General features: G+C 38.9%; 1 protein-coding gene across 2 annotated transcripts in view; it reads right to left on the reverse strand.

The window, feature by feature from the left end:
- The window catches only part of wdfy3 (WD repeat and FYVE domain containing 3), a 333,550-nt gene that overhangs the window by 114,622 nt on the left and 205,371 nt on the right, over positions 1-13,557 (reverse strand). For both annotated transcript variants that reach the window (XM_073065240.1, XM_073065239.1), the window contains 5 exons: positions 13,311-13,528; positions 11,353-11,543; positions 9,038-9,172; positions 5,058-5,237; positions 137-370 (listed from right to left, as the gene is read on the reverse strand). In XM_073065240.1, coding sequence (XP_072921341.1) covers positions 137-370; positions 5,058-5,237; positions 9,038-9,172; positions 11,353-11,543; positions 13,311-13,528 — 958 coding nt within the window. The remainder of the gene's footprint in view (positions 1-136; positions 371-5,057; positions 5,238-9,037; positions 9,173-11,352; positions 11,544-13,310; positions 13,529-13,557) is intronic.

Below are 13,557 nucleotides of genomic sequence, written 5' to 3' on the forward strand. Positions count from 1 at the left end.
TATAATTTTGTAACTATTTCCATGAAACTTTGGCTAATTTGGGCAGCCACTTAATTGGGCCAAAATGTATGGGACCCCTTGTGTCCCAATTAACCGGAATCCACTGTACTTATAATTTCAGATTTATTAAACTTACCTCTAAAAGCATATCTATAAGAGTAGTCTGTTTACTAGCAGGTGCAAGGCACAGATTTTCTATCACAAGAACACGCATGAAGTCAAATACAAGCTTTCTGGCAGGATGATTAGTGAGGAAAGTTTTAGCCCCCACATTACAATATTCCGACTGGCTCCTGTTCATGCCAGTATCACCGGCAAATGCCTTGAATTCTTCAGCAGGAGAGCCCACTTCATCATCAAGATCACTCACCTGGATAAGGACCAGAGGAAGTTTACATTACTTTACAATTACATGCAAAAGCAGTATGTTGCATGTTAGAAATTGTGGCATATCTTTGCTAATTATTAAATTTGCTCCAAGATTTATTTCCCCAAAGAAGTAAAATCACATTTGTAGCAAACTAACTTAGCTTTATCTTATAGCATATATGGTAGAAAAGTGCATTGGACATTTACAACAATTATTACATGCAATGCATAATTAGAAGCAGTTGAAGTTTCACAACAGAAATGTAATTCAGATCATTGATAAACTGGGTCTAGATGTTATCATAAAAGACAATCTCTTCAGGTTGAATTAAAAAATATAAAATCCATCATGGTGTCCAGTGGAAACAGCACAAACACTTCAGTGACAGTCAACACTGTCTCACAGTTTTCTCCACCCATTTATCAAAGCATCAGCACTTAGCTAAATGTCAAGAAACTTGGTGCTGGAGGCTGAGAGGAAGAAAAGTGGTCTTTTAGAAATCAATGCATTTGTCAAAGGTACAGTACTGTGCAAAAGTCTTCGGCACATGTAAAAAAAAATTCTGTAAAGCCAAGATGCTTTCAAAAGTAATGAGAAGTTTCTAAATATCAAAAAAAAACAATAAAGACCAGTAAACAGTAAATAAAAATCTAATTTAAATCAATATTTAATGTACCACCTTTTGCCTGTAAAATTGTATAAATTCTCTTAGGTATATTGCGTGGAGTTTTACCCGAAAATCAGCTGGTAGGCATTCCAAGCATCTTGGAAAACTTGTCAGTTCTTCTCCAGACTTTGGCTGCCTCACTTGCTTCTGTCTCTTCATGTAATTGCAGACAGCTTCGATCATGTTGAGATCAGGGCTCTGTGGACGCCATACCATCTGTTAGAGAACTCCTCATTCTTCTTTTCGCTGAAGATAGTTCCTTATAACCTAGGTCATGTGTTTGGGGTCATTGTCCTGCTGCAGAATGACGTCGAGACCAATCAGACATGTCCCTGATGGTATTATGTGATAGATGAGAATCTGCTTGCACATCTCAGCATTGAGATTCCATTAATACTGATCAGATCACCAACTCCATTTGCAGAAATATAGCTCCAAACCTGCAGGGAACTTCCACTGTACTTCACTGTTGACTGCAAACACTCATCCATGTAGTATTCTCCATCTCTTCTTTGGAAAACTGACTTCTGTTTGAGGCAAAAATTTCAAATTTTGACTCATCAATCCAGAGAGCACTTACTCCCATTGTTCAACATCCAAGTCCTTCTGTTTTTGTGCACAGGTGAGTCTCTTGGCTGTTTCCACTTCATTGAAATGGCTTTTGGGTGTACTTGGGTTCCAGTGGTTTCTCTGATTTCAGAGCTGACCTTCCAATTTAGAAGGGTTGTCAGTTTAAGAATCTCTTGTCTGCTGCATTCAGATTCCATGGCCGACCACTGTATTTCTGGTCCTCAACCTTGCTTGTTTCTTTGTGTTTCTCCATAAGAGCTTCGACAGCACATCTTGAAACTTCTGACTGCCAGAAAATTTCTGCTTGGTCCAGACCTTGTCAAATGACAGTTTTTGTCAAATATGTTCAGGAAAGTTTCCTTAATCAATACGGAGGGCTCCCATTGAAACAGTATGTGATATTTGATCTGCTTTTAGGGAATGAGACAGCGCAGGTGACAGAAGTTTGTGTGAGAACACTTCGCATCGAGTGATCACAATGCTATTAAATTCAAAGTAAATATGCGAAAAGATAGGTCTGGCCCACGGGTTGATATTCTAAATCAGAGAAAGGATAATTTAGATGGTATCAGAAAGGATCTGGCAAGTGTGGATTGGGAAAGGCTGTTTTCTGACAAAAGTGAACTTGGTAAGTGGGAGAGAAAACTTTGAGAGTACAAAGCTTGGATATGCCTGTCAGAATAAAAGATAAAGATAATAAGTGTAGTTTGGCTTTCAAGGGATTTTAAGTCCCTAACAAAAAAAAACTTGGGAGATACATAGCATGTATAGGCAGATAGGAAAAAATGAGGTGCTTACAGAGCATAAGAAATGCAACAGAACACCCTAAAATAAATTAGGAGGGCTAAAAGATAGCATGAAGTTGTTCTAGCTGGAAAGATAAAGGAGAATCCTAAGGGATTCTACAACTATGGTAAGAGCAAAAGGATTGTAAGGGACAAAATTAGTCCTCTGGAAGATCAGAATGGCAATCAATGTGTGGAGCCAGAAGAGATAGAAGAGATCTTAAATGAGTTTTTTTTTCGCATCTGTATTTACTCAGGAGATAGATACAGAGTCTATAGAAATGAGGAAAATCGGTATCAACTTCATGGCCCCTGTACAGATTAGAGAGCAGGTGATGTTTGCTGTCTTGAGGCAAATTAGGGTGGATAAATCCCCAGGGCCTGACAAATTAGTCCCTTGGACCCTGTGTGAGGCAAGTGCAGAAATCTCCGAAGCCCCAGAAGAAATATTTAAATCATCCTAAGCAACAGGTGAGGTACCAGAGGACTGGAGGGTAGCAAATGTTGTTCCGCTGTTTAAGGAAGGCTCTAAAACTAAATCAGGAAACCACAGGCCAGTAAGCCTGATTATCAGTGGTGGGAAGGTTATTGGAAGGTCTTCTAAGGGACTGGATATATAATTACTTGAATAGACACGGACTGATTAAGGATAGTCAGTTAGGTTTTGTGCATGGTAGGTCCCATCTAACCAATCTTATAGTTTCTCAAGGAAATTACCAGGAAAGTTGATGAAGGCAAGGTCCTGTATGGGAGTTTGGTCAAGAAGCTTCAGTTGCTCGGCATTCAAGATGAGGTAGTAAATTAGATTTGACACTGGCTTTATGGGAGAAGCCAGAGAGTGGTAGCAGATGGTTGCCTCTCTGACTAGGGGCTGATCACTAGTGAAGTGCCGCAGGGATTGGTGCTGGGTCTGTTGCTGTTTGTCATCTATAATCAATGATCTGGTTGATAACGTGATTACATGGATCAGTAAATTTGTGGATGACAGCGAGATTGGGGATGTAGTGGACAGTGAGAAAACTTATTATGGCTTACAGAGAGATCTGGACAAGCTGGAAAAATTGGCTGAAAAATAGCAGATGGAATTGAGTACAGATAAATGCGAGTTTTGCACTTCGGTAGGACCAGCCAGGGTAGGTCTTATACCCTGAACAGTAGAGTACTGGGGTGTGCAGACAGAACAAAAGGATCTGGGAATACGGGACAATAATTCATTGAAAGTGGTGTCACAGGTCAATAAAGTCATAAAGCAAGCTTTTGGCACATTGGCCTTCATAAATCAAAGTACTGAGTAGAGGAGTTGGGATGTTATGTTGAAGTTGTACTGTATGCAGTTCTGGTCACCTACCTAAAGGAAAGATGTAAATAATATTGAAAGAGTACACAGTAAATTTACAAGGATGTTGCCGGGTCTGTACAATTTGAGTTACATGGGAAGATTGAATAGATCTGGACTTTATTCCTTAGAAGATAGATGACTGAGAGGAGATTAGGTAGAGGTATACAAAATTATGAGTGGTACAGATAGACTAAATGCAAACAGGCTTTTTCCACTGATACTGGGTGGGACTACAACCAGAGGTCACAGGTTAAGGGTGAAAGTTGAAAAGTTTAAGGGGAACATGAAAGGAAACTTGTTCACTCAGAGGGTTGTGAGAGTGTGGAACTGCCAGCACAAGTGGTTCATGTGAGCTCAATTTAAATGGTTAAGAAAGCTTGGATAAGTGTCTGAATGGTAGGGGGGGGGGGGGGGTATGGAAGGCTATGGTCCCCAGACAGGTCGATGAGCGTAGGCAGTGTAAGTGGTCAGCATAGACTAGATGAGCCAAAGATTCTATACTTTTCTATGACTATGATCTTGCTGATGCAGGATAACCACCTTGTGTCCTGTTACTATGCTCACTCTTGCCACGGTGTAGCAATTGATTTGAAGGTTAAACTGTCACATCTGCAACACCCTCACCTTTTACTTTGGTTGTCTTTCACCCAGTTTGATTCCTTCTACAACCATTTCTGTTCCAGTTAATCAGTTTATTTCATTGAACTCATTATGTCATTAATCATTCACACCTGTTTATCTTTGTTTAATCATGTACTGGGCTTTATACATATAAAGTCATCAAGTTTTTAAATAAGAAGTGGTCCTTTACTTAATATGTTACTTTCTTTATCAAAATACAATAATTTTTCTGTAACATTAAATTTTTTTGAAAATAAATGTTTGGAAATCTAAAATTTGCTCTTTTCTACTGACACATTAATGCAGAAGACAAAAATGAACATCTAAAACATTATATTAAAAAAATCTAGGGTGCCTAAGACTTTTACACAATACTGTACATTTAAAATTTTACCTTGCCATTTTTACAATGCACATTTAAGTACAAAACACCTTCTTCTATTGACCAGTAATTAACAGATGCTGCTAACTGGAGGTTTTTTTTAAAAAAAATGATTCCGACTGTGCATTTCTCTTCCAAAGAACCCTTCTCTTCCTGCCTTTGAGATCCCCGATCTAAATTTGGTTTTCTTCACCTGCATTTTGTAATGAACTATAGGATGACAAAAATAAATTATCAAATAAAAACTAACAACCACTGTGCCAACATTTCGTACACTTTGCAGGATTTTAGATGATCAGTTTTACACATTTAAACACACACACCATTTCTGAATATGGCCTGATGTTGAAGGGAAAAACAGTTGCTGCAAATGCACAGAGGAATTCTGGACTTGTCCAAAGAGGTGTCAAATCAGGACCGTTATGATACAGATACCGGAAAAACTGCATCAAGGTGACTGGATATTCCCTAAGCCAAGAGCCTTCCTCTTCAGATTGCCAGGGCTGTGAGAGAATTAAAAAAATTAGTGCACAAGAAAAAGTAAGCTTTTATTCGAGATGTATCACTCCCATCACAATTGGCCAGATGTTACATTAAGCAGCAGTAAATAAAATTCCTTTTTTAGGTTTCAGACCAATTCAAATGGAAATATGATCTTTATGATTGATTTTCTAGTTGGCTCAGTTTTCCATTATAAGCATACATACTTCTGCAAACACAGAGTCACCAGCAATTGTAACTGGTGTTAGAATCAGACAGCAATGCAAGAGTGAGGATAGAAAATTTATTTTGCTTCAGCAGACACCCAAACTTTTCAACACTTTCAAACACACACAAAATGCTGGTGGAACACAGCAGGCCAGGCAGCATCTATAAGGAGAAGCACTGTCGATGTTTCAGGCCGAGACCCATGAATGTTTGAATTTCCAGCATCTGCAGATTTCCTCGTGTTTGCTTTTCAACACTTTACTGGCTTGTAAAGTTGAAGCAAAAGGAAACCTCAGCTAATTAATTGTTTATGATTAGGAATTATTAGTTCATAAGAAAAGTTAAGAATATAATAACCGGGAATAGGAGTAGGTCAATAAGATCACCCAATCTGTTATTTCATTTTGTTAGATCATAGTTGATCCAATCTTGGCCTCAGCACCACTTTCTGTCTCTCATGCCATTTGCCTCCTCTATAGCCGAAACATCTTTTAATCTCAGGCTTGAAAATATTCAAGAATGCCACCTCCACAACTCTCCAAGGTAGAAAATTCCAGGAGTCATGACCGTCCTACAAGCTGTCATTTCTTATCTCATTTCAGTTCAGTTTTAATACTCTGATTTGGCACAATATCCTCACAACATTGTTTTGTCAATCCCCCTCAGTATCTTAAATATTTCAATAACACCTCTTAATCTTTTAAATTCCAATGCATATAGGCCCCACCTGCTCAACCACTTTCGGGACTTGCAGTGGGTTTCAATCATTGCCAGCTCTCGCTTGCTGGAGAGCGGCGCGACGTTTAAAAAGAGCTTGAGGCCTTTTGAGGCTCCGGCAGGCTTCGATCTCAATGATCTACTAGGCACTTGGCAAAGCTCAATAAAAAGAAGCAAGATGTATGTGGAGCCACCATGGTGTGGGTGGGCCAGTGTTAAAGTGATCAAGCTTTGGCAACAACAGGTGAAAACCCTATGCAAGTTTCTTGCTTTTTTTTCTTTCTTTGTCTATTAGTGCATAGTTAGCGTGGTAAGAATGGGTCCAGGGTTAGTGGTACGAGTCATGTGAGATGCAGATGATGAGGGAACACTAGGAGACATTTTCCCTGACAACTATATCTGCACGAGATGCATCAACTGCAGCTCCTTATAAACCATATTAGGGAACTGAGCTACAGCTGGATAACCTTTGGCCCATATGGGTGAATGAGATGATAGAGAGAAGCTACAGGGAGGTAGTCACCCCTAAATTGTAGTAGGCATAAGAACATAAGAAATAGGAGCAGGAGTAGGCCATCCGGCCCATCGAGCCTGCCCCACCATTCAATAAGATCATGGCTGATCTGTCCGTAAACTCAGCTCCAGCTACCTGCCTTTTCGCCATAACCCTTAATTCCCCTACTATGTAAGAAACCTCAACTGCTTCCCTGGGCAGAGAATTCCACAGATTCCCCACTCTCTGGGAAAAACAGTTTCTCCTCATCTCTGTCCTAAATCTCCTCCCCTGAATCTTGAGGCAATATCCCCTAGTTCGAATCTCATCTACCAATGGAAACAACTTTCCTACTTCTACCTTATCTATCCCTTTCAAAATTTTGTATGTTTCTGTAAGATCCCCTCTCATTCTTCTGAAGTCCAGAGAGTATAGTCCCAGGCGACTCAATCTCTCCTCATAGATTAACCCCTTCATCCCTGGAATCAATCTGGTGAACTTGCTTTGCACTGCCTCCAAAGCCAGTATATCCTTCCTCAAGTATGGAGACCAGAACTGCACTCAGTACTTCAGGTGCGGCCTCACCAGTACCCTGTACAGTTGCAGCATGACCTCCCTGCTCTTGAATTCAATTCCTCTAGCAATGAAGGCCAACATTCTGTTTGCCTTCTTAATAACCTGTTGTACCTGCATGCTGTGGCTTGGTGACTGTCAGAAAAGGAAAAGGGAATAGGCACCCTGTGGCTGTTCCTCTCAATAATAACTACACTACTGTGGGGGGGGGGGGGGGGGGGGCAGGAACACCTACCATGGGGAAGCCATAACGACTGGATCTCTGGCACTGAGTCCGTCTCTGTGACTCAGAGGGAAGGGGGAGAGAAGAGTAGTGCTGTAGTGATAGGGGATTCCATATTGAGAGGAGCAGACAGCAGATTCTGTGAACGTGAAAGGGGCACCCGGATGCTACATTGTCTCTCAGGTGTCAGAGTCAGAGCTGTCTTGGAAAGGGGAGGGTAACTGCCACAAATTGTGGTATATATTGGTACCAACGACACTGGTAGGAAAATGGATTAGGTCCTGAAGACAGAATATTGGGAAGTTAGGTATAAAGCTGAAAATTAGGACCTCCAGAGTAGCAAGGATTGTTAACACATTATATTCCATTTAATTTCCTGCTCACCTTACTTAACTATCAATATCACTTTGTCTTCATCACAATTTGCAAACCTACCAACCTACCTTCTGTTAACAGCAAACTTGGCTACAGAATAGTCTGTCCCTTTATCAATGTCATTAAGATCGACTGTAAATAGGTTAAGTTACAATATTGATCCAGCATCCCACATGACAGTGATTACATATCTGTAAATGATCGATTTGTTCCTATTTTCTCTATTTTATTAGTTATAGCTATTTTTGTGCCACTCATAGCAGCTTGACAAGAGAAGTTACTACAATAATCCTGTACTGTGTGAGAACCCCAAATATCCCTACAAATACATTGGAAGGCTTTGCACATTATGTCGATTTAAGACCTGTGAAGCCAGCACCCTTTGCATGCCAGACGAATGTACCAAAGTTTACAGATATATTTTGGTCATATGCAACAAAGAATGAGAGTTTTGTGGATATTTTAGTGCAATTAAATTCTCTGTCCCAGTGTCCTTTGAAAAGAGGAGCATACTCTGCCAGGTATCTATTTCTGTAGATTAGTAAAAGTAAACAAGCAGTACCTTTTGTATGGCCTGATTGAATTCACATGGGTCAGCCTATCTTACTTTCCCAAATAATATAGATTGGGAAAACTGCCATGGGAAGACTAAATAATCTCACAAAATAATTGAGGCTCATTAAAATCCCAGCATTTGTGGCATAAAACTGATTTCCAAAATACTTAAACAAACGTTGAGCTATTAACTTTGGTCCTTGTTTGAGTTGATCTCCATTTCAAATGAAGATGTTAGAAGCTTTATATGATCAGGACACTGAGGAAGGCAAAAGGACATCCCAAATTTCCCCATTGTCACAGCTCAATATCACAATGTAAAGCTAATGGAGGTCTGGCATGAAGTGAACCCAATTCATTTTCACCCATTAGCCGCCTGATTTTTGACTGTAAAATTGGCACACAGAAATGGAAAATCTAGGCTCCAACTTCCTTAGTAAATATGGATTCTAGTCATAATGCTAATTAAATTATTCATAACCTTATAATGCACTTTAAGATTTTACCGAGGCAATACACATTTTAATTAAATTTTCAAGAAAGCAAAATATCAATCAAATCAAATGGTGGAAAATCTAGCAGTGGAAGGATGCAACAAGAAATAGGCCAACTTGGATAATATAACAAACAGAAGTTTAATTTGGATTTTGTATACTTACAAGATTGAGCATACTTCTCAGCATTCCCAACAGTAAAAAAGCAGCCTCTGCACATACAGTGTGAACAGATGCAATCACTGTTCCACTCGAAGCAAGAACACCAAAGATAAATGACCAAATGGAATCCAGATCAAACTGCATTAAGAAAGCACAGGCCCAAAAGATCCAGTTGAGCAAATGCAAAGCAAGGTTTTTAATAATTATTATTAGGTAATTTACATTAAAAGAAATCTTACAACAATTATATAGGATCTTGCCGTGACTGTACCTGGAGTTTTACATTACCCAAAAAAAAGACTGGAGTTGGAGGCAGCATTAAGATGGCGCTAAATGGCGACTCCTTTGCATGCATCTTCGGAAACAGCTCTATTTCCATCTTTAATATCTTTATTTTTCCCTTTAAGGGTTCTTTTGAAGACACTGACCTGGAGTTACACGTTGACTTCGGTTCTTTGTGGGAATGGGACCCATTCTCGGGGTTTCAGAACCAGCCATTGTTGTTTGGCGTGCCGAAGGTTCGGCCTGAGAGTCCGGCTCAAATTTAAAAGCCTAAGATCTCAGAGCTCTGCAGAAAGGCAGATCGAGGGGGTCGGTGTCATGGTAGTAGACTCGTGTTGTTGGGGAGACCAGAAAATCTTTTGCTGTGGGCCCGAAGAACCAACATCTTTGCGATCTTCAGGCAGAGCTCGCAAAAAGCGACAAAACGGACTTTTAACATCGTAAACTAGTGGATTGTTGTTATGTCTCCCACTCACTGTGAAAATGGAAGACTCCTCCCTCTCCCTTATTAGGGAGAGAAAGAACCTGTGGTTTGTCGAATGCCAGATGAAATGTGATAGTCTTTGGGGAAACTGAAAGGTCTTTGTCTTTGTTATCGCCTAGCTCACACTTTTGCTCTGTAGCGGGTGTGCTTTTTTGTTGTGGGGGAAATCGTTGCTTGCTGATGCACAATGCAAGAGCTCCTTACTTCTCCAGTGTCAATGATAGGGAATTAATCACACAGCCAGGACACAACTTATTTGACTTATTATTGGTGTGCCCATATCACTTCACGGACCCACAAGTAAATTTAATTTGAGTCTGTAATCAGTGATTCACAAACAAAGAATTATTCTAAATTTCTCATTACGATCATGCTATTTTACAACAGGTTAAAATTTGGCTCAAGATGGTATTTTGGGAAGTAACAGGCAGCATTTGAAGAGAGACTTTTGCTATTTTTAATTACCTAAATGTAAAAATTCATGTGCCACATTACAAACTCATCAAATGAAAGAAAATCAGAAAATCAGCTACTTCATAATGAAGATGCTTGCTCAACTTAGTTATTACTAAAATACATATGAATTTCAGAATTCTCTTCAGGAAATGCTAACTGTAAATTTGGTAACTAAATATAACAGCACCAGCTGACTGGCACTAGCCTGTTTTTCCCACTGAATGTGTGAAATCAACAAAATAAAGGACTATGAGGAAGACAAGATCATAGATGCAACACTTCACTTATAGTACTGACATAATTTTTTTGGTTTTGATTTCATATATACACACACGAGTAGCTTTAAATATGCAACTTCTTTTGCTGCCTTCATTCTTGGTTTACTCTGTTTAATGCTACCTATTAGACCTTTGTTGCAGCTTATTTTCTCATTATTTTTTCATGTTGGTTTTAAAAGTGTGAGAATTCTTACGGGCTCTGAATTAGTGAAAAGCTGTCTCTCTTAAGTCTACATATACCAATGAGAAAGAAGTTTATTATAATCTTCCAGATACTGTTGAAAATACTAGATATGCAAGAAACCTTTTGACAGTCTGCTTCAGGGTTTTACCAATGCATTTGTAACATTCAAAATTGTGAATAAAATGGGATAAAATCTTCTAGGTCATCTTGTAAAAATACCAGATACAATTAGAATACTACCATTTATTTATCATTGAACCGGCATCATAAGATGTAAAAGTATACATTTGGGCTCTAAAATTAAATATAAAATTCTTAACTATAAAAACAATTCAATGCAGCAGTAAAATTTAGTTCATCTAGTTGAAAAATAATTTGCTGTTTTTTACGCCTTGTAAAATCAACTCATTATTTTGAATTAAACCAATTAGTTAAATAAAAGCATTTGTAGAAATTTTTAAAAACTCATCCCGTTATTTTTAGAACTATATGGAGTTTTATGGAAATTCACATTATCCCATGTTGTATACCTGTACCCCACGAACATATCCAAAATATTTCAAAGTTGAAAAAGATAATGACTTAAAATTAAAAATAAAATACACAGAAGATTAAGATAATAAGGATCACATACTTGCAAGTTTTCTGGAAGTTCGGTAACTGGCTGCTGGAGGAAAAGGGCCATCAACAGAAAATAGAGCTCAGGCACATTTGTATGTTTGGGTAGGAATGACTGTAGAATAGAGAAACCAGGGATATGACAAGCATCACGGTTTATTTCACGCACTGTTGATCTACCCCCAGCAATTCTGCCAACATTGAAACCTGAAAAACAAATAAATATTAATCAGTTGCAATAGATGAATCTGATTCATCAAGAGTTGGAATTGCAAAGTGGTGTGGTATACTGCGTCCGGTGCTCCCGGTGTGGCCTTCTATATATTGACCCAACGCAGACTGGGAGACCGTTTCGCTGAACACCTACGCTCGGTCCGCCAGAGAAAGCAGGATCTCCCAGTGGCCACTCGTTTTAATTCCACGTCCCATTCCCATTCTGATATGTCTATCCATGGCCTCCTCTACTGTCAAAATGAATCCAAACTCAGGTTGGAGGAACAACACCTTGTATACCGGCTGGGTAGCCTCCAACCTGTTGGCATGAACATTGACTTCTCTAACTTCCATTAATGCCCCTCCTCCCCTTCTTACCCCATCCCTGACATATTTAGTTGTTTGCCTGTTCTCCACCTCCCTTTGGTGCTTCCCCCCCTTCTTTCTCCTGAGGCCTCCCATCCCATGATCCTTTCCCTTCTCCAGTTGTGTATCACTTTTGCCAATCACCTTTCCAGCTCTTAGCTTCATCCCACCCCCTCCGGTCTTCTCCTTTCATTTCGCATTTCCCCCTCCCCCCACTACTTTCAAATCTCTTACTACCTTTCCTTTCAGTTAGTCCTGACAAAGGGTCTCGGCCCAAAACGTTGACAGTGCTTCTCCTTATAGATGCTGCCTGGCCTGTTGTGTTCCACCAGCGTTTTGTGTGTGTTGTTTGAAATTCCAGCATTTGCAGATTTCCTCGTGTTTGAAGTATTTATCTAGTTGTTCTCTACTAAGCTCATTCACATAGCCTTTTTATAAAAAAAAATCCTAGCTGTTTCCCTTTCTTAAAGTTCATGAATTAACATATGTTAAAGACCTTTCACATTTAGTGTAAAATGTTAATAGTAGTGATTTAGATACAGAAATCCCATTCGTCTTCAAACATACCCGGGGATGATTTATATTTTAAATACATCCCTTGCTTATTATCTTGTTAGATGATGACATTTTTAGTAATGTTTTATACTTAAACTTAGGTCTTCTTGTGATGAACCACCAAATTACTCTGATATAATTATTCCAAACTTATTTTTTTGTTCCTGTATAGTTCATAGACATATGAAATTCGCCCATTGATGATGTACAAGATAGTACATGTTAAGGTTACTTTTGTTACAAATCACATTTTGTCACAGAGTTTATATGGAAATAGCATTTTGTTGTTTTTTGTAAGTAGTGGTACATGTAATTTTTCATTGCAATGTCAAATAATACGGGATAAATGTCTACTATAACATTACACTTCAGTCCTTAATCAGGAATGAGCGAGGTTTAGGACATATCATTGTGTCTATATTGGAAATAATACAACCCAGAATGTCAGTTTGTGGTTAAATCAGTTTTAAATGTTCAACAAGATACTTGGTTACTTTTCAGGATACAGCACAAACTTATACTATTATTCCCAGAAATGAATTTGTAATGTCAAGCATCGAACTATCAGAATGGCCATGCTGATGCAAGAGCTAGTCAAAACTTTGCATGATAGTTTTATGATCAACTTACAACAATAACACAGCTTTATGAGCAATTTTGTTGATTTCAGCTACTTATTTCAGAAATTGGAATATCTCAGATTTCCTTGGTAGAACCCAACAGTTCACACCCTTTAAGGCAAACAGTACATAAGTAAAATATATGCTATGTAATTTGAAATAGCAAACAGACAACATTCCAGATGTACCAGTTACACTTTGTATAAGATTTCACACATACCTAATACAGTGCCAATTTTATTTGTGAGAACAGAGTCTGTCTGGTCGAGCCAGCCTCCTCCAGAAAGCCCTTCTTTAAACTTGGCAAGGATTGATTGGTTGCTCAGCAGTATTACAAGAATTCTCATTGTTGCAGTGACAGTAGTGGGATGCAAGTGCTCTTCCATGAACATCAGAAGCCAGTCAAAACCCAATACCTTCACCAATTCTTCACACGCTCTGTTTTGATGTTGAATGTGTGTTTTTAA

The sequence above is a fragment of the Hemitrygon akajei genome, chromosome 13 (genome assembly GCF_048418815.1).
Source record: "Hemitrygon akajei chromosome 13, sHemAka1.3, whole genome shotgun sequence".
NCBI lineage: Eukaryota > Metazoa > Chordata > Chondrichthyes > Myliobatiformes > Dasyatidae > Hemitrygon > Hemitrygon akajei.